This window comes from Rhinatrema bivittatum, chromosome 14 (genome assembly GCF_901001135.1).
Source record: "Rhinatrema bivittatum chromosome 14, aRhiBiv1.1, whole genome shotgun sequence".
NCBI lineage: Eukaryota > Metazoa > Chordata > Amphibia > Gymnophiona > Rhinatrematidae > Rhinatrema > Rhinatrema bivittatum.
In genome coordinates this window covers 73,818,291-73,845,812 of record NC_042628.1, presented here as the reverse complement: position 1 = coordinate 73,845,812, position 27,522 = coordinate 73,818,291, and the positions used below count along the sequence as shown (strand labels likewise).

The 27,522-nt window shown below is 46.9% G+C and overlaps 2 protein-coding genes across 4 annotated transcripts in view; one reads left to right on the top strand and one right to left on the bottom strand.

The window, feature by feature from the left end:
- The window catches only part of TMEM147 (transmembrane protein 147), a 28,508-nt gene extending 21,705 nt beyond the window's left edge, over nt 1–6,803 (top strand). For 2 of the 3 annotated variants that reach the window (XM_029576341.1, XM_029576340.1), the window contains exons 3-8: nt 325–394; nt 710–775; nt 1,872–2,008; nt 4,418–4,502; nt 4,595–4,716; nt 6,475–6,803. In XM_029576341.1, the coding sequence (XP_029432201.1) occupies nt 325–394; nt 710–775; nt 1,872–2,008; nt 4,418–4,502; nt 4,595–4,716; nt 6,475–6,595 (601 nt within the window). In that variant the 3' untranslated portion in view covers nt 6,596–6,803. Of the gene's footprint in view, nt 1–324; nt 454–709; nt 776–1,871; nt 2,009–4,417; nt 4,503–4,594; nt 4,717–6,474 lie in introns of those variants that run through there. The other variant, XM_029576342.1, reaches the window with a different exon arrangement.
- A 607-nt stretch (nt 6,804–7,410) lies between these two features.
- Nucleotides 7,411–27,522, bottom strand: part of ATP4A (ATPase H+/K+ transporting subunit alpha) — a 67,621-nt gene continuing 47,509 nt past the window's right edge. The window contains exons 18-23 of the mRNA XM_029576339.1: nt 23,974–24,097; nt 22,799–22,944; nt 21,610–21,743; nt 21,071–21,172; nt 13,638–13,729; nt 7,411–7,829 (exon numbers count right to left, since the gene is read on the bottom strand). Of these exons, the coding sequence (XP_029432199.1) occupies nt 7,801–7,829; nt 13,638–13,729; nt 21,071–21,172; nt 21,610–21,743; nt 22,799–22,944; nt 23,974–24,097 (627 nt within the window). The 3' untranslated portion in view covers nt 7,411–7,800. The remainder of the gene's footprint in view (nt 7,830–13,637; nt 13,730–21,070; nt 21,173–21,609; nt 21,744–22,798; nt 22,945–23,973; nt 24,098–27,522) is intronic.

Sequence of the window (27,522 nt, the reverse complement as noted above, 5' to 3'; positions counted from 1 at the left end):
GACGATTCCATGAGCTTTCCTGCTTGGCTACCCAGGGTGGCTATTTTATTATTATTTTTTTTTCTTCCCACCTTCTCGCTGATCCTGTTAAGCCCAACCATCACAGCAGTGGCCCTTGGCCAGGGGCCACAGGCTTCCAGAACCTAGGATGCCTGCACCCTGACTCTGATCTGTCCCTGTGGCACTGAGGAGGAGAAATGGGGTTCCAGCTTGACTGAGCTGTCGTTCCCGCCTACACCTTTTAGTGCTGAGTTCCAGCAGATCAAGGTGTGCGCGTACTTGTGATGCTCTAGGGCTGAGCTGACTTGCTTCGTTCCTTTCTAGGTCGGAATACAATGCCTTCTGGAGATGTGTGCAAGCCGGGGCTACCTACCTCTTTGTGCAGCTATGCAAGGTAAAGAGCACGGTTGACGTGGATGGGCCCACCTTGAGGCTGTCAGTACCACAGCAGAGGCAAGAGAATCAAAACGCCCCCTGCGATTTATCCCTGTATCGCTACTGAATGGCTTTATTCTTTGCAGCTCCAGATGTTGCTCTTTCACACTGCCGTGGAGCTCGATTTTCTGTGCTTCTACAGATGTTCTTTGTATTGCTGGGGATGCTGCTTTATACAGTTCCACAGATGTTGCTGTGACTTTGTGTGTTTTTGTTGTTTTTTTTTATGTCTGCACGTTTGTTTTAACTAATATTATGTGTTTTGCTGTTCCAGATGTTGTTTTTAGCCACTTTTTTTCCCACATGGGAAGGAGGAGCTGGGGTGTATGATTTTGTTGGGGTAAGTCAGTTGACTATTTGTCTACTCGTGAAACTGTTGATACCGGAGGTGGGTCTTTCACAGTAGCACAGGGCTAGGAAAATGCTACTTCACCGAAGGATACGGTAATGGACATACAACTCTAAAGCAGACTTGAGAGAGAATTTCCATCAACTGTACAGAATAAAGCTTGAATTCATTTTAACATCTTAAATAATCTGCATGCTTTTGAAAGCTCGATTCCAGCATCCAATATTTTATCACTGAGAGGTGATGGACACATGGAGCAGACTTCCAGCAGAGGCTCTAGGAGCCGGGATAGTGGCAGAGAGAGAGGGAAAGAGAAGGTCTGATATCAAACAAGGTCCGTAGGTAGCCACTTGTAGTTGGACAAAGCAGTATTTATCTGATAACGATTTTCCTCATCTTTAAGTAGCTTAATGCATTGGTCAAGTGTAAAGTTATCACAGCTTTGCAAAGAATCCAGGTTTCTTGTGGACCTCTACAGCCTGCACCAATATCTTTAAGAGTGAGAAATAACTAACCAGTGCCAGGATGTATGCTGACATTGTGCATGGCACCAGAGGGCCCTGTAGGCACCATACAAAAGAACATAGGAAATTGCCATGCTGGGTCAGACCAAGGGTCCATCAAGCCCAGCATCCTCTTTCCAACAGAGGCCAAACCAGGCCACAAGAACCTGGCAATTACCCAAACACTAAGAAGATCCCATGCTACTGATGCAATTAATAGCAGTGACTATTCCCTAAGTAAACTTGATTAATAGCCATTAATGGACTTCTCCTCCAAGAACTTATCCAAACCTTTTTTAAACCCAGCTACACTAACTGCACTAACCACATCCTCTGGCAACAAATTCCAGAGCTTTATTGTGCGTTGAGTGAAAAAGAATGTTCTCCGATTAGTCTTAAATGTGCCCCATGCTAACTTCATGGAGTGCCCCCTAGTCCTTCTATTATCCAAAAGTGTAAATAACCGTACTTCTCATTCCTGAACCATTAGAGACAGCAGTGTTCAGTGTTCATTAGGTGATATGGACTCTGATACTCTCACCAGCCCACATACCCAGGCATGTACCCAATCGTTCTCGTTTCAGGAGTTCATGAAGGCCACAGTGGACCTGGCGGACTTGGTGGGCCTCCACCTCGTGATGTCAAGAAATGCTGGCAAAGGCGAATACAAGATCATGGTGGCAGCCACGGGCTGGGCCACAGCAGAACTCGTCATGTCCCGGTGAGACTGTGATGTGGGGTTGACAACCTGTCCCAGTGAAGCTGGAGGGTTGGAGATTGGGGGGTGCAGGGCTCAGTGAGATTGGGGGGTCTGAAGGGTGGGATGCAAGAATTGGCCTGTGAGAGAGGGATGCAAGGTCCAGGGTGGCATCGGAAAGCTGCCAGGGAAGGCCTCTCTGTCTTGTTCTTTCCATACTCGTGCACTGCACAGCTCATGAGCAGCAGAATAAAATGCAGAAACGTATCTAGGACAGACTTTCTTTAGAAAGAAAGAGAAAGCAGTAGCTTTATAGGTTAAGGACAACTTAAAAGCCATTGAGATACCAAGTGAGCAAGTAGCAGCTCGCTGCTGTGAAATTTTCTGAAGAAACCTAAGGGGCCTAATAACTATGCAATTGTAACCTACAGACCACCGTATCCAGGGGGGGGGAGAGGTAGATGTGGGCAGGAGCGAAGCCATCCAAAGGAGAGAGGCTGCTAACGGGGGACCTCAACCTACCGGCTGTAGTATCCGCTAAGAGGAGGATGATACTGGAAGTTTTGCAAGAATACATCATCGGTAATTAGTTAGGGAGCCCCCGCGTGTGCCGAGGTGATACTGGACCTGTATCCCTGAGGTTATGGCCTGGAACAGTCGGAGGGATCCAGTGATCATCACACCGTGTGGAGAAGACCCAAACCATAGAAGGAAGGGTCTTAGATTTTAAAGAAAATGAATGATTTTATGTTTAAGGGAAGGAGCAGGGGAGTCTGAGACGCAGAGGAACTATGAACAGCAATAATAAAAAAAAAAAGAAAGGATTAAAATGGCAACAATCTCTGCCTCAGGCAGGTTAGCAAAGGCAAGAGAATGAAGAGACAACTGTGCAGCATAAAATTAGGAGAAAAGGTAAGAGCAAACGGAGTAGCATTCAGGAAATACAGACAGGAGGCGGACCAGCAAAGTTACCAGGAGGAAGTAAGGGAGGCAGGGGAGAGTGGTCAGACAGTCGCAGGCTCAGGTGCCCAGGTGGTAAAGGCAGAGGAGAAAACTTTCTTTAGATGAGGGAAAATTGGAGAGGTGAGGGTTAGTGAAAAAGATCAGCACAAGCAGAGGCCTGAAATACTTTAGCTTGATACTCGCACTAGAAAAGAGCGGGTGATGGATGAAAAGCAAAGAGCAAGGACCGTGAGCTGAACGCAGAACCCTTTATCCCGAGGCGCGGGCGCAGTGAAACTAAACCAGGCTGCCCAGGAGGTTACAGGAGGCACCGAGTGTACAGCTTGAGGCTCTGAGGGTCGCCCCAGGAAGACGTTCAGGCAATCAGTGTGAGGGGGGCTGCACAGTAAAACAGCGCTGGTGACGGAGCTAGAGCCAGTCTGGGAGCTGAAAGAGAAGTGCCAGCAGCAGGATGCAGAGAGGTCATCACTGGGGTCCACCCTGGTGACGGGAAGGTGACCCGCGGGCTGCCGTGATGGGGGCTTGCTCCAGGCCTCTCCAGTGTCTTTACGAGCGACCCTGGGGAAGTGCGCCTGCTTAGCAAATAATGTGAACACTTGCAACACAGCAAAAGTGCATGGGTGGGGTGGAGAACGAAAAAAAAAAGAGAGAGAATTAGCTTATAACAAAAAAAATTCAAATTCCTTGCATATTGGATGCAGAAAGGCAAGAACCAAATATTTTGGAGGTGAAGGAATAGCAATCACCAAATAGGGAGGAGATATGGGCCTCATCTCTGCTGAACTTGAGCTAAGCAGTCCATGTTGGGAAAGCAAATCCTGTACTTGGTGCAGAAAGAGGGGAATAATCCTTCCTGGTCTGTTCTGGAGAGGCTGAACGTGCTGAGCGGGGGGCGGACAGGGGGCACATCTGGCCCCGTGGATGACTTGAAATACTGGGAAAGCCGCTCATGCTTCTAGATTTCTCCGAAGCTGGCAACCCTGGCTTTCCCTCCCTTTCCTTCACACACAGGACCTGGCCTTCCCCCCAGCGATTATCTTAGCTTTCAGCAGGACCTCTCCCTACCTGCAGCTGGGCTGAGTCCATGGACTGAATCTGGCAGTGTGGAGAGAAAGCCAGGCCGGCCGGCCAGGTGGGGACCCCTGCTCGAGAAGGGGAGATACACAGACATTCAAATATCTATCGGGGTTGAATAAAAGAAAAGCTGGTAGAAGGACAAGTGCTTATATGAAGCTGAAGTGTGAGTGAGTGTTCTGAGAAAATCCTTTCTCCCCGACGCATCAGACAGCCTTCCAGCTAGAGAATAAGAAAATTGAGCCATGGAGGAGCACAGATGGAGTGAGACCTGTGATGCAGCAGGCAGGCTCGGATGGGTAGAAGGAGTTAGACCTAATTTGTCCTTTTCTGCCAATATCTTCCGGGTTTCAGTCATTCTGGTTATGCTTCGGTTCTTGTCTGTCTCTCTTTCAGGTGTATTCCTCTCTGGGTCGGGGCCCGTGGGATTGAGTTTGACTGGAAGTACATCCAGATGAGCATTGACTCTAACATCAGCCTGGTATATAAAAGTACATTAATCTGCTGCTTCGTGACTGCTTTTGGACTCGCGAGCAGCGGGAGCCTGACTGACTGTCTTGGTTGTGTCTGCAGGTTCATTACATCGTTATGGCCGCACTGGTCTGGATGTTTACCAGGTACGATCTTCCGAAACACCACAGGCTGCCGGTGACCTTCCTGCTGGGACTCAGTGTCTACAAAGCTTTCCTGATGGAGTGAGTGTCTCTATTTCTCCTTGGCGTTCCCTCGTACTGCCTGCAACTGGTTTAGAGTAGCGTGGGAGGCTGGGCGGGCCTCCTGGTCTTTCCTGATGGAGTGTCTCTCTCTTTCTCTCTGGCGTTCCCTCATACTGTGTACATCTGGTCTAGAGTAGCGTGGGAGGCTGGGCGGGCCTCCTGGTCTTTCCTGATGGAGTGAGTGTCTCTATTTCTCCTTGGCGTTCCCTCATACTGCCTGCATCTGGTCTAGAGTAGCGTGGGAGGCTGGGCGGGCCTCCTGGTCTTTCCTGATGGAGTGAGTGTCTCTATTTCTCCTTGGCGTTCCCTCATACTGCCTGCATCTGGTCTAGAGTAGCGTGGGAGGCTGGGCGGGCCTCCTGGTCTTTCCTGATGGAGTGAGTGTCTCTATTTCTCCTTGGCGTTCCCTCATACTGCCTGCATCTGGTCTAGAGTAGCGTGGGAGGCTGGGCGGGCCTCCTGGTCTGCTGCTGACATCCACCGTGTATGTATGACTGGGCAGCAAGTCACAGCCGAATACCAGTTCCCTGGCTCTATGGGTCGGCCCCCTAGCCTAATGTTGTAGCTCTTGGCATCCGGTGGGAGTTCATGACCTGTGCTTTTAGCATTAACGCAGACATCGGAGTACCCCCAGAATTCAGGCCTATTCCATGGGAGCACAGCCCACGTCTGTCGGCCAAAATCTGTACAGCATTCATATTGCTGACCTGGATGGATAGTTTCAAAATATGATATTTTTTGGGGGTATTTCTAGAGCTAGTACCTATTGCTACATCCTCTGGGATGTCCTGTGACTTCAGCACTGAGCAAGCTCGCTGTGAGAAGGGGCCTTAGGCTACAAAAGCATTCAGCTCCCAGCAATGAATCGTTTGTTGCTGGAACTTTTATGTGAGAATTCACTCCACGCCTCCGTCTCACTCCTGTCCCATCCCCCCAGCCGTTACTAATTTTGGGGACGATGCGATAAACGGGCACTCGGGTTTCCTAACGCGCGCCCAGGCGTCTCTGCTGAGTGCACGGTTCAGCATTTAAAGGAGGGGGTGGTGCTGCCACGGAAGTGCTGGGGATCAACTGCGGGCACCCGGGAGAGGTCGCTGCCAGCGGGTTAGGAAGGTGGACGCTGGTTAATGGAGCATCCGTTCCCCTGACCTGACCCCCGGCACTTCTTTCTTTTCCTCCAACTTGATATCACCACGATATTAAGTCAGAGGCTGTACAGAAAGGCGTATTTGCTGCTTTTCTGCACGACATTTTGGGCTGCTCAGAAATGAACGCCTGCTCTGGGAGGCATAAACATGTGTGGGTCGGGCGCACTATTTTTTTAAGCGGGTGTGAATCTCTAACAGCCTCAACCCCGTGCATTTGTATGTGTTGAGCGCTCTTACTTTCGCCGGGGGTTGGACGCACATTTTGGATGCGCTGATCCCCCTTATAGCATAAGGGGCTGTGGCCACGGGTTAAACAGTGCGCTCGGCCCTTTTGACTTTTTTGTAAAAGCATTGCCAGTAGTGCACAGGATTTTGCATTAACAGCAGGACACACAAGCTCGGGCAAGAAAGGTACCAAACTGAAGGGATTTGCAGAGCAAGAAATTTTAAGGAATTAGGGGGTTTTGTATATTTGTCCTTTTATTTAGTAGGTGGGTTGTGCACCTCTTCAGGAAAGTGTGGTTCGTGCTGCTGCGGCACGGATCTCAGCAGTCTTCCAGGCTCAGTCTCTCTCTCTCGTTCGTTCCAGGTCCCTCGGTCATCTTTTCCGCCTTGGCAGCTGGACCGCTCTCTTGGTGAAAGCCTTGCTCACCGGCCTCCTGTCCCTCAGCTCCCTCACTCTCTTCGTGACGCTCGTCCACAGCAACTGAGTGCCCTGTCCACCTGGCTCAGCGCGACCTTGGCCTGCTGCTCTGACTGGTACCTGGAAACTGGACAGGGACCCAGAACCCCATCCATCAAGCAGTGAGAAGCATGAGAACATCCTTCAGAGGGTCTGATAGAGAAGGGTTGAGTCTTACACAGAGAATTCAGTGGACTGTGCTAAAAGGAAATAAACAGACCGGGTTTTTTTTTCCACTTCTTGAATGTGGCTGTGCTCTGCTACGTGTCGGGGGGTGGGGGATTCGGTGGTGGATGTCATCTCTTCACAGCAACCCCTCCTTCCACGGGGGAGTGGAGAATTACAGAGGTGGAGGGCAGGTCTGAGAGGGGGGAGAATAACTGGAAGAAAGCTATGGCACGGGGGAGGGGCTAGGAAAGTGGTTCCTCTGCCAGGAAGGGAAGCAGCTCCAGCGAGGCGTTTGAATAGGATGGGGGAGAAGGAGTGGGCACTGGGGAAGAGGGACAGGCTGTATGTCTAGGAGAAGAGCACAGGGTTTGAATTGTCCAAAAAAGACATCTTCCCAGGCGTTACCTACCCTAAGACTGTAGGAGTGGTTCCCCCGCTGCACTCGGGCGAGGTCCTTCTTCCTTATTACGTTTGGCACGACCATCCCTGTGGCATTCATGTTCAGGGACCGAGTTTCCCAGAGGATCTCGGGCTACCAGGATAGGAGGAATGTGCAACCCTTACACGTCGCATATAATAATAATGAGACGTCACCGTGCAAAAAAAAAAAAATCTTTTCATGGAAAGAGAGAATTTTTCTTCTTAAAAAAAAATTGTTTATTTTCTAAAGTGGCTTTTAAGCTTTAACCACTCTAAGCTACACTGTCTTACATGCTAAAGAGAAAGCAAATCCTATAGTTGTAGATATCCAGCAATACCTGCTCCCCCCTCAAGCCTTCAGCAGAAAGAGAAACCCCAATAAATACAAGTGAAGTAGGAGGCCTACTCTTTACATTAAAGCATTAGGGAGCCTCTGTCCCCTCGGAGCTTGGACAGTCCCTGGATTTTGCAGGGGGCTCTTTCGGGATGGCAGTGATCCCCCTTGTAGCTGTTGCTGAGCGTCTTCTTTTGCTGTTTTCATTTCTTGCCTGGGTCGTCAACGCCAAGCCTCCTTCTATGCATTTCTAGTTTATCTTGTAGCCACTGCCTCCCAGTAAGGGACACAGTGGAAGAAAAAGGGCGTACTCAGTAGTAAAGCTCCTTGTCCCACCAGCCTACAAGGGAAAGAAAACGAGACAGTGAGAAGGTGAAATCACTCCAACCAAAGCCAATTATCTCTTCCCCTTACCCCCCCCGTCTCTCTCTCCTAGTATAACCAGTCCTTCCTCTACCCACCCCCATCGCCACTCCTAAGCTATGGATCAGCTTCTGTTAATTAGGATCTTAGGAATGCTGAAGGCCCATTCACCCCTCTTCATGCTCCAGTTTGTTCATAGCGTGACTGGACCTGCTTCAGCATATCTCACCTCTAACTCTGAAGACTCAAGGGAGAATAGCATGCACCCACTCCAAGGTCACTATGGAAATTGTTTCATAATATGGCCGGGGTCATCTTAGTAAGATGCAAGTTTATCTAATGGCACCTCCCTCCCCTTCTGTGGACCCTGTATGCTCACCCTTCCTTCTGATCTCCTTGCTGTAGTGATGACATCCCAGAAGATGGCCGCTCCTGTCCTGCTGGATTGCTATGGAACTTTGTAACATGGAGGAAGCACTGCAGCAGCAGTTGTTAAAGTGGAAAAGGATTGGGTAGGCCTTGGCAGAGTCAATAACAATCCACTGAGTAAGATTTGGAAATGTATTGCATATAACAGAGATGGATATGCCTATGTATCTTTGTTATAATCAATACATTTTCAACTCTTACTCAATCCAGCAAGACTAGAAAGGCATTGACTAATAGTAGGAAACCAAAAAAGCATGTCCCCACCCACCCCTGGTAGAACATACAAGGAAGCTGTACCCAATCAATAGAATATATTTATAATATTAAAGGATTTTGTTATCCAAGCGCCTGTCGTCATGCCTATGATTCACTGTAATAACTGTGGTGCCTCTGTCTTGAGGCAAATCATCACAGCTCTCTTCATTGAAAAAGGAGTTGATTCAAGTTAAAGCTGAATTAACTACAGTTAAAAAGGAATTGGTAACCTCCAAAGAAACTTCTCCCAAATTAAAAGATTGAGAAATCTTGCCCTCGCTACCTCAGCAGCTTCAGAAGCCCAGGAATAAATGGATGACAGTGAGCTCTGGTAGGATTAGAGCTGTAGCACACCTCTCCAGGATTAGAGCTGTGCCAGACACCCACTCACAAGAGATTCCAGTACAAAATGCCTTTTCTGTATTGGAAAATGATGATTCTCTAACACTCGATACTGAAGTGGTATCTAAAAGAGAAGTGCTGTATATAACCAAAGCCCACATAAATCCAACAGCACTGCCAAAACTCATAGCAGAAAGCTGCTTGTGCTGGGAGATTCTGTCAGCGGAGGCACTGAGCGAGGAACACATTTTAAGGGGAGCAGAGTAGTTAAAGCCCTTGCAGGATCCTCATCGGGTAGAAATATAAACCAGACAGTCAATGTGAATTATGAAGAAAGACTTTAAAATTGATGTTGTCATCCATTGGGGACCAATGACCTTGCTAGAAACGGCATCCACCCAGTTCAGAGTTATTTCAGGACTGGGGAAATGGATTGGGCATATGACCAAGATTATTGCCTTTTCAGAACTGTTACCAGGTCATAGAAAGGGGAAGGAGAGGCGAGTCCATGTAGACAAAGCAATACCTGGTGCAGGGAAGAAGATTTTGGATGCATTGGGAGCTGGGGCTGAATCGCAAAGATGATTGATCTGTCAGTGGCAGGAGAAAGGATCCTCGGTGAGAAATTCAAATCCTAGGTCATTAGGTATTTAAACTAGAGGACGGGGGTGGTAGCTGGAAGTCACCCCCCTAACAAACACATGAAGTAGGCAGAATAATTAATAATCAGCTTAATACAGCAGATAAAGGGGCCGATGCAGTATAGCGCGCTGTCGCGTGCAATGTATAACCCGCGTCGGACGCAGAGTGAACGTGATACCGCTCGTCACGTGTGAATGAGCCTATTACTCATTCACTCCGCATGCAAAAAAATAAATGTGCGTCTCAGACACACATTTATCACTGAGCTATTAACGCCTGCGTGGAGCAGGCGTTAATAGCTCAGGGCAGATAAAAGAAGTACAGAAAAGCAGGAAAAACTGCTTTTCTGTACTTCTTTTTTTAAGTAAAAAAACAAGGCAGCCCGTCGAGTTATGAAGACCGAGTTTACCGGCGTCGGTCTTCATAACAGCAGCCACGGCGACCACCTAATTTGGGTATTGCATGGTGTCCCCACTGCGGGCGCCACGCACACATTAGAAAACCGGGCGCTGAAAAGTCAGCGCCCGCTTTCCATGCTTTATATTGCATCGGCCACAAAGTGTCCAGAAAAAGCACCAAGCTGAATAAGAACAGCTAGAAAGCTATGATGCAAATGCTTGTAGTCTAGGCAATAAAATTCCCGATCTGCAAGCCCAAATAGTGCAGGCAAACAGATATTGTTGCTAATACAGAAACGTGGTACAGTGCGGCTCACGAATGGGATCCAGCCGTACCAGGCTACAACCTGTTTAGAAAGGTTAGAGAAGCAATATCCGAGCATCTGAAATAGAGGGGGCATGAGGAAAGGAGAGAGAGCTTCCACTTACATTGGTGGGTTCTACAGCCCTCCAAATCAGGTGGAAGAACTGGACAGAGATCTGGCAGAAGACATTAAGAAGGTAGGAAAGAAGAGAAGTGTTGCAGCTTGGAGATTTGTGATGTGGATTGGAGTATCCCTGCTGCAGAATCTGCAAGCAGTAGAGAGAGAGAGAGAGCGCATGGCCTGCAAGGGAGTTATGCGCAAGCAAATTGTGATGAAAGCCACGCGAGGAGAAGCGATACTCAATCTGGTGCTTACAAAGGGGGATAATATCTGTAATGTCCAAGTAGGTGCTCGCCTGAGCACCAGCGATCGGATAATATGGCTTCATGTAGCAGCCACGCTGGAGAGAAGTCGCTCTAAGATCCATGTTTAGGATTTCAAAACTACAGACATAAAATGGGGACGTACTTTAGGTGGAACTAGGAGTCTGGGAAAAGAGGAGAGAAGTGGAACAAATTAAAAGGAGCTAAATCTATAGAAGAAAAGTAAGCAGAAAAATTAACCTATTTGGTTTTCAAAGGAAGTGGCTAAAAAAAATAAAAGCTAAAAGATCAGTGTTCACTAAATACAAGGGATCCCAAAAAGAGGAGAACAGGGAAGAATATCTGATGAAGTTGAATGAGAGGAGGAAAGAAAAATGTCAAGCAGAAGAAAGGATTGCCAAAGAGGTCGAGTTAGGAGACCAAATGTTTTTCAGATACATCCGTGAGATGAGGAAGGCCAGAGGTGGTTTTGTAAAACTGAAAGGAGACAAAGAGCAATGTGAAGAGGGTGATAAAGAATTAGCAGAAATATGAAGCAAATATCTTCAAAGTTCACTAAAGAAAACCCTGGAGCAGGACCGATGCTGCTTGACAAAAGCACAAATGTGAGTGGAGTAGATGCATTCATAGACGAGAATGTATGGAAAGAACTAGGAAAACTGATAAGGTCCAGGGGCTGAACGAGGTCCATCCCAGGATACGGAGGGAGCTCGGAGGTCTGCTGGCGGGTCCAGCGAAAGACCTGTTCAATAGATCCCTGGAAACGGCAGTAGTGCCATGAAATTGGAGAAATGGTAGTAGCAAGGAGGAGGCTGGAAACTACAGGCCTGTTACTCTTACCTCCATGGAGGAAAACTGAATGAAAACTCTGCTCTGATAGATAGGGAAGTGAACTATCTACAATCTGAGGGATTGCTTGACCTTTCAGCAGAGGGGAGGCTCCAGTCAAATGAATCTGAATGATTTTTTTTTTAATTGGGTGACTAGAGAATTAGATTGTGGAAGAGCACTCGATGCTTGCTTGGATTTTAGCAAAGCCCTCGATAACTGTCCTGCATAGGAGGCTCATAAAAAAAAAAGAGAGAAGCCCAGGAAAGGGTGCCAATGTGGTGAAATGGATTTCAAATTGTTTAACTGACAAGAGACGCTGGGTAATGGTAAATGGAACCTGCGCTGGAGAGCGAACAGTGGAGTCCCTCGGGGATCACGTTCGGGACCAGTTCGGGACGTTCACGTTCAGGACCAGTTCTGTTAAATGTCTGCACGAGTGACAGTGTAGAGTGGTTAGAAGGAAAATTTTGTGGTTTTGCAGATGATTACTAAGATCTGCAAAAGAGTGGATATGCCTGAAGGAGCAGAGACGATGCGAAACAATTTAAGAAAGCTTGAGCAGTGGTCAAAGGTTAAGCAGCTGGGATTCAGTGCCAGGAAGGGCAGAGTTATGGACTTGGGTGCAATAAATTGAATTGTATGCGATAGGGGGTGAAATACTAATGTTCACGGACCATGAAAGGGACCATGGGGAGACAGCGAGTGGAGATCTGAAGGCATCAAAGCACGGTGACAAGGTGGTGGTTATAGGCAGAGGGTGCTGGGCTGCACAGAGAGTGGAATAACCAGAAGGAAAATAAAGCGCTGATACAGCTCTTGGGTGATCCCTCAGTTCTGAAGCCTGTATCTTCCAAAGGAGAGTCAGGACGGCAAGTGGTCCAGAGAAGGGCAACTAAAATGGGTTGGCGTTTGTATTGGAAGACCAATGAGGAGAGGCGGAAGGATCTAAATATGTGTCCCCCAGATGAGAGGAGGTGCAGGGGAGAGATGATACAGACTGTGAAGGAGTGTCCCTGAAACCAGGTATTTAGAGACAGGTAGCTCAGTGGGCGGCTCCCCAGTCAGCAGGAATTAGAGTTTGGACCCCAGCTGGGAATGGATAGCGCCCGGGAATCTGCTCCTGCAAGGTGGTGAGCACTGAAGGTGGATACCGAAAGTCAACAGTGAATACTGGAGATAAATGCTGAGAACCAACGTCCGGCAATATTTCTTCATGGAGAGGGTGGTGGGTGCCTGGAACACCCTCCTGGAAATGGTGGTGAAGATGAGAAAGAAGGGACTGGGATAAGCACGTGAAGCCCTTCAGGCTAGAGGAAATGAAAACATGGGGTTAACGTATATTAACTTTAGGAGTAACCCTTGTGTGTGGGGGGTAACGTGCAAGGAGCATCCGTTACTACCAAAAGCAACTTACTGGGCAGACTGGATGGACCTTTGGTCTGTATCTGCCCTCATTTACAGAGTTACTATGCTAGGGTGATAATGACTTACTTAACACTATCCAACCCACACCGAATTAATTCATTTTATTGTTTTATTTTTAAACTTGTTTTGTGTAATAAATGAATATACCGCACACCAGTAACCACCATGTCATTTAAATTATAAACTCACTTCTCACAATAGAAAGAAACCTTTTAGAGAGGAGAGTGATGTTTCATAAAGAACGTTTATAAAACATCAAAGATAACCTGGATGGTATCTTGAACGTTCTTTATGAAACATCACTCTCCTCTCTAAAAGGTTTGTTTTCTATTGGGAGAAGTGAGTTTATAATTTAAATGACATGGTGGTTACTGGTGTGCGGTATATTCATTTAATTAACTCGGTGTGGGTTGGGTGGTGTTAAGTAGGTTAATTTTCCCCCATCTTGTGGATTGTTTGGTGATAATGACAGCATATTGGCACAGATCTTAGTAAAATTTAGTGACAAAGACAGCATAGTCAGAAAAGTGAGCACACGTGCCAGGGTGAGACTGGATACCACACACACACACACGCTGAACTGAGCAGTCCTTATGATGAGATTGTCAGTGGACAGACTGGTCCATATTATGGGCTCGTTCACACATACTGAGATAAGCAATGAAGCCAGAGGCTGAACTGGCCTGGAGTCTCCTCTTCCCACCCTCATGAAGCAGGACCACACAGGGTTAAACCTCCAGTATATAGTGAGAGCATATCCCATGCCTGTACTTACTGCCAGGGTGCCGGCGGACTCCCAGCTTCCGGATCTCATCATAGAAAAAAATGAGCATCCCATAGGGAAGTGGAACCAACCACCACTGGAACCTGTAGATGGACGACACACATCGTCAGTTATAAGCAGAATACAACAAGAAGCTGAAACTGGACAGATGTGACCTCTTTCCATAGGATCTACTTAATGTTTTGGGTACTTGCCAGGTACTTGTAACCTGAATTGACCTCTGTTGGAAAAGGATGCTGGGCTATACTAACTGCACTAACCACATCCTCTGCCAACAAATTCCAGAGTTTAATTGTGCGTTGAGTAAAAAAGAACTTTCTCCGATTAGTTTTAAATGTGCACCATGCTAACTTCATGGAGTGCCCCCTAGTCTTTCTACTATCTGAAAGAGTAAATAACCGATTCACATCTACCTGTTCTAGACCTCTCATGATTTTAAACACCTCTATCATATCCCCCCTCAGCCGTCTCTTCTCCAAGCTGAAAAGTCCTAACCTCTTTAGTCTTTCCTCATAGGGGAGCTGTTCCATTCCCCTTATCATTTTGGTTGCCCTTCTCCATCACAATTATATCTTTTTTGAGATGCGGCGACCAGAATTGTACACAGTATTCAAGGTGCGGTCTCACCATGGAGCGATACAGAGGCATTATGACATTTTCCGTTTTATTCACCATTCCCTTTCTAATAATTCCCAACATTCTGTTTGCTTTTTTGACTGCCGCAGCACACTGAACCGATGATTTCAATGTGTTATCCACTATGACGCCTAGATCTCTTTCTTGGGTTGTAGCACCTAATATGGAACCCAACATTGTGTAATTATAGCATGGGTTATTTTTCCCTATATGCATCACCTTGCACTTATCCACATTAAATTTCATCTGCCATTTGGATGCCCAATTTTCCAGTCTCAGAAGGTCTTCCTGCAGTTTATCACAATCTGCTTGTGATTTAACTACTCTGAATAATTTTGAATCTTCTGCAAATGTGATTATCTCACTCGTCGTATTTCTTTCCAGATCATTTATAAATATATTGAAAAGCACCAGTCCAAGTACAGATCCCTGAGGCACTCCACTGTTTACCCTTTTCCACTGAGAAAATTGACCATTTAATCCTACTCTCTGTTTCCTGTCTTTTAGCCAGCTTGCAATCCACGAAAGGACATTGTCTCCTATCCCATGACTTTTTAGTTTTCTTAGAAGCCTCTCATGAAGGACTTTACCAAACACCTTCTGAAAATCCAAATACACAACGTCTATCAGTTCACCTTTGTCCACATGTTTATTAACCCCTTCAAAAGAATTAAGCAGATTTGTTAGGCAAGACTTCCCTTGGGTAAATCCATGTTGACTGTGTCACATTAAATCATGTCTTTCTATATGCTCTATGATTTTGATCTTGAGAATAGTTTCTACTATTTTTCCTGGCACTGAAGTCAGGCTCACTGGTCAATAGTTACCCGGATCGCCTCTGGAGCCTTTTTTAAATATTAGGGTTACATTGGCCACCCTCCAGTCTTCAGGTACAATGGATGATTTTAATGTTGTTACAAATTTTAACTAATCAAGCTGAAATTTCATTTTTTAGTTCTTTCAGAACCCTGGGGTGCATACCATCCAGTCCAGGTGATTTGCTACTCTTTATTTTGTCAAAATCTGGCTTACTACGTCTTCCACGTTCTCAGTGATTTGGTTCAGTTCATCTGACTGCTCACCCTTAAAAAAACCATCTCCAGAACCGGTATCTCCCCAACATCCTCATTAGTAAATAGAGAAGCAAAAACTTCATTTAGTCTTTTTGCAATGTCCTTATCTTCCCTAAGAGCCCCCCTCACAAGTTTCCTGCTTCAGATATATCTTAGAACATTTTTTGTTTTTGCCTCTATAGTCAAATTCATTTCAAATTCTCTCAGCCTGTTTTATTAATGTTTTATACTTCGCAATCCTTATGCTTTTTCCTATTTTCTTCAGATGAATCCTTCTTCCAATTTTTGAAGGATGATTTTTGGCTAAAATAGCCTCTTTCACCTCACCTTTTAACCATGCTAATAATTGTTTTGCCTTTCTTAGTGTGTGAAAGTTTCCCTTTTGAAAATTTAGTGTTAGAGCTGTAGATTTACATATTGTCCCCCTTCCAGTCATTAATTCAAATTTGATCATGTTATGATCACTATTGCCAAGTGGCTCCACCACAGTTACCTCTCTCACCAAATCCTGTGCTCCACTGAGAATTAAATCTAAAATTGCTCCCTCTCTCGTCTGTTCCTGAACCAACAGATCCATGAAGCAATCGTTTATTCCATTCAGGAACTTTGTCTCTAGCATGTTCTGATCTTACATTTACCGAGTCAATATTAGGGTAATTGAAATCTCCCATTATTACTGCACTGCCAAATTGGTTCGCTTCCCTGATTTCTCTTAGCACTTCATCATCTGTCTGATCATTTTGGCCAGGTGGACGATAGTATACTCCTATCACTATACTCTTACCCAACATATATGGGATTTCTACTCATATAGATTCTACTGTGCATTTAGTTTCTTGTATGATCTTTATCCAGTTGGACTCTATACCCTCCCGGACATAAAGCACCACACCCCCACGAAATTGATCCTCCCTATCATTGCGATATAATTTGTACCCTGATTATAGCACTGTCCCATTGGTTATCCTCCTTCCACCTGCTGACTGAAATGCCAATCAAGTCTATCTCATTTACTGCTATACACTGTATCTCTACCATCTTACTTCTTAGACTTCTGCCATTGGCATACAGACATTTTAAAGTGTGTTTTTTGTTTGTAGTAACAACCTGTTTTTCAGTTGATAGGGATAATTTGGAATCCTTTAGCTCAATTGATTCTTTACTTATAGGCACATGGGCTATTTTTGCTTTTATTGGAACCACTCTACTGGGAGGCCCTGCTGGGTATCAAATAGCGCCCCCAGATATTCCAGTGTCTGAGAAGGAACCAAGTGACTCTTTGCCACATTTATCACCCAGCCTAGCAACCGCAAAGTGAACATAACTCTCTGGATCGATCTCTGACACTCTTATTCCATCTTTGCTTGAATCAGTCAGTCGTCCAACACTCCCTCTCTGCGAAGGGCCGCTGCCACCACCACCATCACCTTTGTGAAGGACCGGGATGCCGTGGCCAAACCGAAGGGAAGTGCCCGAAATTGAAAATGCTGACCCAACACCTTGAAATACAGGAACATTTGATGTTCCCACCGAATGGAAATATGGAGGTATGCCCCGTCAGATCCAATGACACCAAGAACTCTCCTCTGCAAACCGCCACCATTACTGTCCTCAACGTTTCCATCTGCAAGTCGAGGATGGGCCGATATGTGCCTTCCTTCTTTGGCACTATAAAGTAAATGGAATACTTTCCTTGCCCCCCTGCTCTTCTTTCAAAACAGGAACGATGGCATTGATGTACAACAGCCTCTGCAGAGTTTCCTGGAAGGCCTCCCACTTTTTCTGGAGACAACGTGGGACTCCAGAAAGGCTTCCCTGACAGGACGAGAGAATTCTAGTGTATAAACATCGCGAACCACCTCTAACACCTAGCAATCTGAGGTAATCCTGGCCCACGCCTCATAAAAGCTGGATAATTTGCCCCTACCACTTCTTTGGAAGAATGGGCTAAGTTGGCTTCATTGCGAAGATTTTCCACCACTGGCTCCTTGGCCAGTACCGTCCCTGGTGGGTCTCTAGGATCCTCGAAAGGACTGCTGACGACTGCTGACTGCTTAGTTCCCGCCCTGGAAGCGGGCTTGCTAGAATGGAACCTATGCAGTCTTCTACTGCTTGATGGAGGGGTGGAGCCAAGATGGCCGACGATGAGGAATGCTGAGAAAAGCTCCTCTGCCGCGTTATTCTTTTTCCTTATTTCTTATTTCCTGATTGCTTCTTGATGCCACAAACGAAGCGCAAGGCCAAACTGCAGGGGGCCAGTGCTAGCTCCCCAACTTTGGGAAGCCTACAGACGCAGATAGGGGGCTTTTTCTCTCCTACCCCAATGAGACCTCTGGAAGAGATTGCAGGTGGTAACGACACTGAGCAAACGCTGTCTCCGCAGATCGAAGAAATATCGTTGACTGCCAGGGTGCCTAAAACGCCTTCCCCTCCTGGAAATGAGCGTGTTGTTCATCTGCTCATGAAGGAGAGGGTACCCGAGCTGATACGATGGCGGGGCCTATGGAGGGCGTACGTGCTGAGGAGCATGGACCCATTTTGGGAGCAGCAGGAGTGAACCCGGTTGGAGAAGCTGTGGAGAGGGCCATTCCTGATCCTGGGAGTAGATCTTCGACACCGAAAACTCAGCTTGAGAGCGGAATAAGGAGCAGTGGTGGTGCAGATTGGATGGCAACACTCCCCAACTTGGAGTTTACTAAAGCCACTGTTTATTTTTATTGTTATTTTTACATTGATACTCCTGTTGACTAGGCAGTGTTTTTGTTTTCATGTGTGCTTTGTATGGTGTGTACACTTTAAGCTAGATGTATTGATGCACATGGTTTCAGTATGTTTCTGTGTCGTTGTGTCTTTAATAAAAAAATTTAAATATAAAAAAAAAAAAAAGGTTACGTGCGCCGGGCCTATTTTAAAAAGGCCCGGCGACTCGCGTAAACCCCGGGACACATGCAAGTCCCGGAGCTTGCAAAAAGGGGCGGGGAGGGGGGCGGTCCGGGGTGGGGCAGGCCTCCCGGCATAGCAGCCATATTTGCTGTTGTGCTGGTGGATCGCGCGCCGGCAGTCAGCCAGCGCGCGCAACTTGCGCCTGCCCAGAGGCAGGCGCAAAAGGTAAAACAAAATTTTTGAGGGGGGTTAGAGTAGGGCTGGGGGGGGGGGAAAAGGTTAGGGGAAGGGGTGGGAAGGTAGCGCGGCTCGGTGCACGCAAGGTGCACAATTGTGCACCTTGCGTGCACCGACCCTTGGTTTTATAACTTGCACGCGCAACCTTTTAAATTCTACCCCTGAATGTTTAGGAAAAAAGTAATATTGGGGTATGAGCTTACTTACCATGTCTTTTCTTTCTACATATTTCAATGTATATTGCTCTTTATAAGAACGGAACCTACGTGAATCCCGAAACCGAGGCGGAAAAAACCTTCTTGCCGGACTTTCGGTCCTCTGGTAACTTATTTCCCTTGGACTCTTCTGAAGTTTTCATCAGCTAATCCAAATCCTCCCCAAACAGGAGTTTTCCTTAAAGAGATGATTGCACAGCTGGGCTTTGGACCACATGTCCGCAGACCAATTTTGCAGCCACAAAAGCCTGCAAGCCACAACCACCAAGATCATGCTCCTGGCCGAAGCGCGAACCAACTTGTAAAGCGCATCCGTGACATAGGCCACTCCAGCCTCCAAACGTGCCGCTTGCAGAGAATCCCCATCCCCGGAGGAAGCCGCTTCTCGCAACGTCTGCACCCAGCATGGGCAGGCTCTCTGCATCACAGATTGCTGCCCACAGACTCAAAGCAGACACCTTAAACAACCGCTTAAATTGAATCTCCAACTTGCAGTCCTGTACATCCCTCAATGTGGCCACCCCCGCCACTGGGCTGGTCATTTCTTTAGTGACTGCTGAAACTGCCGCGTCCACCTTCAGTACCCGCAGAAGCTCCAAAGTCTCCTCCATCAGGGGATAAAGCTTAGCCATGGCCTTTGCAACCTTCAGGCCCACTTACAGGGAGTCCCACTCCTGGTTCACCAGCTTGCGAATTTTGTTCGGCAAAGAAAAGGCACCAGGGGACCCCCGCAGACCATCTAGGACCAGGTTCACACCCTCATTATCCGACTCCTCCTGAGTCACCTTCACCCCCAATACCTGTAAAACTTGTGGAATGAGGGGACGCAACTCCTCCTTCTTAAACAAGCGGACCAGTCGAGGGTCATCACCCTCCAACACCAGCAACTCTTCCGAGTCCAGATCATCCTTATTCACATATGGCTCCACATTCGGGGTAACATCCGTGCTCCTATCCGGGTCGGCGTCCATCAGAGTCCTCCCTCTCTCTGGGTTCAGGCTCCAGACCTGCTCAACCCAAACCCAATTGTTGCAACAGGTCCCCAGATCCTCCTGTAGGCACCACCTTAGGGATCTTAGAAGCACACAAGGGTGGCCTCTTCGGACGCTTGACCCCCGCTCCCTTCCTTGCCAGGAAGGCCTTATGAAGGAGTAGAACGAACTCTGGAGATAAATCTTCTTGGTCCTCAGCCCTCTGATCAGCAAGGCTAGCTTCCGAATCTTGACCCCCATTGAAATCATCCTATACCACAGGCGACAGAGGGGTAGGACCATCCTGCAAATCCCTGATGGGCGCAGAGTCCTGCACACGATCTCCAACAGGTACAGTTTCCCCCTGGGATCCCCCAAGGCCCCCGATGAATGAAGGGCCTTCGTCACCAGGTAACCCCCCACCCTGCAGTCCCTTCATCACCCGCCTTGCAACTGGGACACAAGGATTTACTGCTCAGCTGAGCAGACGAAGTCCCACAGGCCCTGCAGGCCGCTACTAGTGGCTTTGGCACAATTCCCGCAGCAGTACAGGCCCCACACGCGGCTCAGCTGGCGAGTTGCACGCTCGCTGGCACGCACAGCAGGACTAACAGGCTGCACACATGGCAATAACAGCGCACGTCGGCCGCCCAACAAAAGTGATCGGAGCGATGTGCAGGAAAACCCCAAACCGAAAGCAAAGGGTCCAGCTGGCAAAGATGCGAGGCCACGCCGGTGCAAGGCCCCAATTGAGAGGGAATGAAAAAGTAAACTGCACCCATGGTCCCAGTGTGTCGAGCTGTGACTTCCCTCACCGACCCCGGAACCCCCGCAGTGAGGGATAAGGGAGAGGAGCACCCTCCAACCTTCCCCTCCTGAAGTGCCGACAGCTCCCGCTGTCTCTAAGGCACTCACCGCCAGCTGTTCCTTCCAGCTGCTGTACAAACAGCTTAATTAAAGAAAACAGGGTACTTCCTTGAGAGGCTGGTGCAGACTCAGGAGGGGGCATCAGTGACCCAGAGGGAACCGGTCCCCTGGCTATCAGGATCTCCGGCCGGTTGAGGGCGAACATCAATCAGGGGTTTCCAACCCCCCCGATCACCCTGCTCCACCTGAGGGATAGTCCACAAAGGAGCCTAACACCTCACAGAGCCTTCAGAACTTCAGTAATACCTGATCTGTCTCTCACAAAAAAAAAAATCGGTCAGCTTAGCACCTCTACCATCTGCTGGAGACAGAGAAGTAGTGAGGGACTGCAGGTGGCGCTCTCGGTTATGTAGCAGGGCCTCAAGATTTTGTTCTCTGCCTCCATCTGCTGGTAGAGATGCATAAACCCACTTGTCTGGAGTGATCTAGGTATGTACAGGAAAGGCATTTTATAAGAACAGTATTTCACTTTAGCAACTCACCTTATTGGCATGAAGTTAAAGACATTTGGCATCCCAGGGCAGTAGCAGAGGAAGCAGCCCAAGCAAAGCTGGAAGACTATAGCAATCACCAGTACTTTGTTCCTGGAAGGAGACAGAAGAGATGCAGGAAAGATCAGTCTTCCACAGTGCGCCAGAGATGGGTCAGCAAGACTAGATTATTTGTAGCATTTTGACCAAAGTAGCAATTATGATAGTAGATACGCATCTGAAAAAGGAGCTCCTGTTATCTCAGTCATTTATAACATCTTTGGGTAATTCTTCTGTTGGTTCCGTAAAAGGTATCACACCCTGTGAAAAGTCCAGTGGCTACTAGAACTGTGCACTAATAATGCCTGCAAACAAATCTCCATTATCCAGTCAATGAGAAATGATTTCTTCTCATGCTCCCCATGAACCTGCTGCCTGCAACCCGATCCGAGAGCGGCTGTGGTTGAGGCCCACCAATAGAAAGTTAAGGTGATGCATCCTGCTCTTTGCCCCTCCTCCCCGTCGTGGAAGATCCAGCCAATTCCCAGTACCTGAAGAAGCCCTGCTGGAAGGTGGAGAGACGCCGAGTCTTGCGGATCAGCACGTCTGAAATCTGGCAGACCTCAATGCTGACAAAAAAGACGGTGTAGCAGGTGTACTGTTGGTAGAGGCGCTGGCTGAAGGTCTGAGAGAGACAAAGAAGAACATCGTGAAGGCTAGGGCAGTGACAACAGCTCTCTCTGTGATTACCAGAACCCTCACACAGCTACGGTTTCAGGAGATGCAAAATGAATACGCTTGAGATGTATTTGCCTGCCTTCAGTCTAAGAACCAGGTTAATATGCACTGTTTGTTTAGCCTAAAAAACACACCCGTCCGGGAGACTTACAGGTCCAAAGTCAAGAACCACTGATGTCTCTGACATCAGGAAAATTATATTTCCATGACATTTTGCAGGAACATTGTAACTACTTTATAGTGTGCCCACAAGCAATACAGGATCCACATTTCTCAGAGAATGACAGAAGGCATTTTCCCTTCCAGAATTCCAACTCTGGCCTAGTGGCCAAAAATGATCCCTTGCTGCCTGCAGTTCAAGGATCTATGGACTTGGTGGTCTCAGTCCATTCGCTAATGGACAGTAACACACACCCCAAAAGCACTGCCTCAAGTCAGGGGAAGTCAGACTAAGGTCTGGATGAGCCTGCAACCTCCAGTCTGTTCCTGCCCTTGTATAGTTGGGAAGAGCAGGTACTGTGGCTGCCCATTTCCGTGGCAGGGTACTAAGAATGGCGGAACCACGGGAGGGTAGAGTTTGCACTGCTACTGCCCTCGATTGGGGAGTACTTAAGCAAAGACTTTCTTCTAATACTTTTCAGTCAAGAAGGGATTCTTGATGTGAGCATAAACTTGGATGAAGCTCTTACAAGGCCTTTCTCTGGATACTGGAAACAAATTGTTTGCCCTGAATTTTGTTAACTCAGGGATTGACCTCAGTAGACTAATGCCTTGCAGTCAAATCAATTATAAATAGATTGGGGGATCACTTGGACCACTTTTGAGGGCAGTGTCTGTAGAAAGAAGCCTAAACTAGATCAGTCATATTTAGCTGGAAAACAGGATAAGAAAGTTATGTGTTCACTGCCTAGAATTCCAATGAGGTGGAGAAGAAACAGATTGAAAGAGTCCATTTTCTTCTAACTCTGATTACACTGACAGGCGAGGGAGGGATCTGCTCACCCATTCCTGACCGTAGCTGTCCTCAAGGTCTTGTAATTTGTCATTTTCCCAATTTGCTCGAAGTCCCAGACAGTAAAGAGGATACCAACCCTCCTGGGCCATGACAGTGAAGTAGTCTGTGAAACCTGCAAACGACTGGATCACACCTGCAGGAGAGAAAGGTGGTGGTCACATCAGCCAAGCAAACCTCGAACACTTCTCTTAGGTGTTCTTTCCTCAGCTGAGAAGTGAGGAAAACCCCTTCCTCTCTTCCCTCCTCTCTTCCCTTTCTTTCATTATCCATCCATACACTAATTCCTCAAAGCGCTGCTTACCCTGCCCTATGTACGATACACACCCTCCAGCAGCTAGCACAAGCCAAGCCAGGCCTCAGCAAGGCTGGAGCCATTCCCGCATTTATCACTTACTGAATGCACCCCACCCTTCAACAGGCACGAGACATTGTACTGACTGAAGGACCCAAGGATGCCCAAATAGCACAGGACTTATTTAAACTGCTGCGCAGGGGAAACAGTGAATTGTTCCCCATTGACAGCCCAGTATCCAGAAATATCCTCCAATGTTTATGCTCCAGTCAGTGACGCTCAACTCTGAAATACAGTTTCCCCACCAACAAGCTCTTCCACGTAAACTTGCCAGCTGACTCCATTTTTTTCTTTGCCAAGTCTACAAAAAACAGCCAGTGGGCACCACTGTGAGAAGATTATGTGTTTATGTATTTGTTGCTCATTGCTCGCCAAAGACACGAAGCCCCCTGGGTGAGGTACAACATTTAAAAACACAGTAATGTAAGTCAACAAAAGCCCATCATTAAACAACACATTATAGAAAATCATAACTGCAGACACAATCCATTTTTCTTCCCATTGCAACACTGCAGACTCTACTTGATCTCCAGTTTTGCCTTAGCTTTCTCACAACTAAAATTCCACTGTGCTTGTCACAAGCTCTTTTAAATCCTGCAAGAGTTTTGGTCTCCATCACCTCCCCTGGGAGGCCGTTCCATGCATGTGTCACCCTCTGAAGAAATACTTTCTAATGTTACTCCTGAGTGCACAACCTTTCAGCCTCATACCATGACCTCGTCTAGGATCCTCTGAAAACTCTTTGATTTTTGCAGACTATTTATGTCTTTGAGGTAGTTCAGCTCTTTATAAACTGCCTCCTAAACCCACCAATCTGGAAGTAAGAGTAGACAGCCAGAGCTTCGTTCACCAAACGGTCCCGGCGAGGGTTTCGTGGCTTCAGATGCATGATGTCACTCTCTGCTTTCTCGTAGGCTAAGGACACGGATGGGAACTGGAAGGAGCCAAAAGAAAGAACAAAATACAATTTAAAATGCAGTTTTGTTTCACCAGTAGAGAGCTATTAAGGCCTGGCATCTTGAGGTTATTTTCTACAGAATTGGCAGATCGTTGGCAGTCGCTGAATTTTAATGGCGGATCATGAATGGGAAATATTGTGCCACGGGGCAGAACATGTTTTGTTGGTGAAGTGATATGTTATATAATGAAAAGATTAAAATATGAGGCTTAGGTAAAAGGGCATGTGAGAAAGTTACCACAGCGGGCTGCACACCAGGGAAATCCCCCTGCCACTCCTTGTGACCTTGGGCAAGTCACTTTATCCCCCATTGCCTCAGGTGCAAACGTAGGGCCTGATTCATCAAGGTATTTTCCCATGGACACAGAATGGGAGAAAAGCCTTAGGGAATCAGGCAGTTAGATTGTAAGCCTTCTGGGATAAGGACATACCTACATTACCTGAATGTAATCCACTTTGAAGTGCTAAAAAGCGGAATATAAATAAATAAAATATATATATTATTGAGTCTACAGAGGTGATTTGATAGTGGTCTTCAAATCCATAATAAAGGGGGTGATAATAAAAAGGACTGAGTCTCCCATCATCACTGAGGAGAGGAAATAGATGTTAGGAAGAACTTTCTAACCATGAGGCAGCCGAGAACTGGAATGAATTATCCAAAGAGGTAATGTGCTGTTGGTGGAGGTTTTTCAGAGCAGGTAGACAAACAGCTGTCTGGAAGCAGGGGATGGTCTAGATCAGCGGTTCTCAACCGGTGTGTCGCGACACACTAGTGTGTCGCCAAGCACCGGCTGCTGTGTCGCGTGCTCCCGGTCTCTCCCGCTGCTCTTTCTTCCCTGCTGCCGTTGCCGCCGGGCTATCAGCACGTTCAAGCCCAGTGGGAACGGCAGCAGTGCTAAAAAAAGCTGTGGCACTTGTGGCTGGCCTTTTCTTCTTCCCGCGCCTGCCCCCCCCATGACCCGGAACAGGAAGTGATATGCGGTGCGCGGGAAGGAGAAAGAGCAGTGCCGCGTGATAAAGTAGCAGCGGCGGCTGCAGCATCGGCCCCCGAGCAATCGAAGCAGACGGTAATCGGGAAAGGAGACAGCAGCAGGAGCCTCCCGCGGCCGATGGGAGTCTTCTTTCTTGGCTTGCGGGGGCTGGAGGAGGAGGCTGCTGCAGCTACCATTTGTGCTCGGGGGGTGAGGGGGGGGGAAAGAGGAAGTGATTGAGAGAAAGAAGCAGCCAGCTTGCGTGTGATTGAGAGCATGTGTGTGAGTGAGAGAAACTGGTCAGAGAGCTAATGTGTGTGTATATGTGAGAGACAATGAAAGTGACTGCTCAAGGAGATGACTGATGTGTATGTGAGAGTGTGAGACAGTCAGGATGTGTGTGTGTGTGTGAGAGAGAGAAAAAGCATGGAAGTGAGAAATCTGGGTATGTGAGAAAGCATGAAGCCTGCTGTTGTGGGGGGGGGGGTGGATGTGTGTGAAAGAAAGCATGGGAGTGAGAAGCCTGATTATGTGAGAGAGCATTGGAGTGGGAAGTCTGTGTGTGTGTGTGCTTGCATGAGAGAGAGACTGGTTGGTAAGGTGATGGTGTGTGAGTGAGAGAAACTGGTCAGAGAGCTGATGTGTGTGTATATGTGAGAGACAATGAAAGTGACTGCTCAGGGAGATGACTGATGTGTATGTGAGAGTGTGAGACATTAGTCAGGGAGGTGACTGATGTGTGTGTGTGTGAGAGAGAGAAAAAGCATTGAAGTGAGAAATCTGGGTATGTGAGAAAGCATGAAGCCTGCTGTTGTGGGGGGGGGGTGGATGTGTGTGAAAGAAAGCATGGGAGTGAGAAGCCTGATTATTTATTTATTTATTTATTTATTTAAATTAATTTATATACCGGAGGTTCCTGTATAATATACATATCACCCCGGTTCACAAAGAACAGTAACTATCGCTACAAATAGCGGTTTACATAGAACAGAATAAAAAAAGTTTTACATTGAACAACAACAAAGTAATAAGTTTTACATTGAAGTCAGCATGTGTAAATTTCTGATTAACAAAGGAAGAAAAAAATAGATCTGAATAACTCGTTGTGGGCTTGAAAAGACTTTTCTTCGTGTTCTTGGCTCTAGGGGAAAGCTTGTTTGAAAAGCCAAGTCTTAAGTTTCCCTTTAAATGTAGAGTGGCATGGTTCTAAACGAAGGTCTGGAGGGAGCGAGTTCCAAAGTGAAGGGCCCGCTGTGGATAATGCACGTTTCCTCAGAACGGATTTCGCAGGTTGTGTGATTAGTCTGTTCTGATAGGCGCTTCTGGTTGGTTTCACAGATGTGTGTAATTGAATTTGGAATGTTAGGTTGAGAGGTGCGATGTTGTGTAAGGCCTTATGTATCATCATTAAAGACTTGAACTGGATCCTGTATTTAATTGGAAGCCAGTGGAGATGGTGGAGAATTGGGGTGATATGATCTCTCTTTTTGGCATTTGATAGAATTCTTGCAGAGGCGTTCAGGACCATCTGAAGTGGTTTGATGGTGCATGCTGGAAGGCCTAGGAGGAGAGAGTTACAATAATCCAGCTTTGGGAGTATGATGGCTTGTAAAACCATGCGGAAGTCTCTGTATAGGAGGAGAGGTTTGAGTTTCTTTAATGTTTGAAGTTTAAAGAAACATTCTTTTGTTGTGTTGTTGACGAATTTGTTGAGACTGAGTCTGTTGTCTATGATGACTCCCAGATCTCTAACTTGTGTGGTGGAGAGCCCTGTGGTGACCGGATGTTGATTAGTGTTAGAATGTGAGGAAGGGGTATAGTTTTCCGGAGTTATAATGAGGATTTCAGTTTTGTTTTTATTTAGAACCAAGTTGAGGCTGGTGAGTAGATTGTTGATAGCTGACAGACATTTATTCCAGAATGATATGGCTTTGTATATGGAATCTTCTATAGGGATGAGGATTTGAATATCATCCGCGTATAGGTAATGTCTTAGCTTAAGGTTAGTGAGAAGTTGACAAAGTGGGAGTAGATAAATATTGAAAGAGTCGGGGAGAGGGATGATCCTTGTGGTACCCCCCTTTTGGATTCGATGGTGTGGGACTCTTTGTTATTTATCTTGACCTTGTATGTTCTGTTCTCCAAAAATGATTTGAACCAGTTAAAAACTACTCCTGTAATGCCAATGTCTATTAGGCGTTGCAGGAGGCATGAGTGGTTAACGGTATCAAACGCTGATTGAAAGATCAAGGAGAGCGAGGAGGCAAGGTTGGCCCTTTTCTAGGTTGAAAATGATAGTGTCTGATAATGATGTTAATAATGATTCGGTATTCATAGACTTACGAAAGCCAAATTGGTTTGAGGTGAGGATGTTGTTTTCGTCAAGATATTCTGTAAGTTGTTTGTTTACAACTTTCTCCATAACTC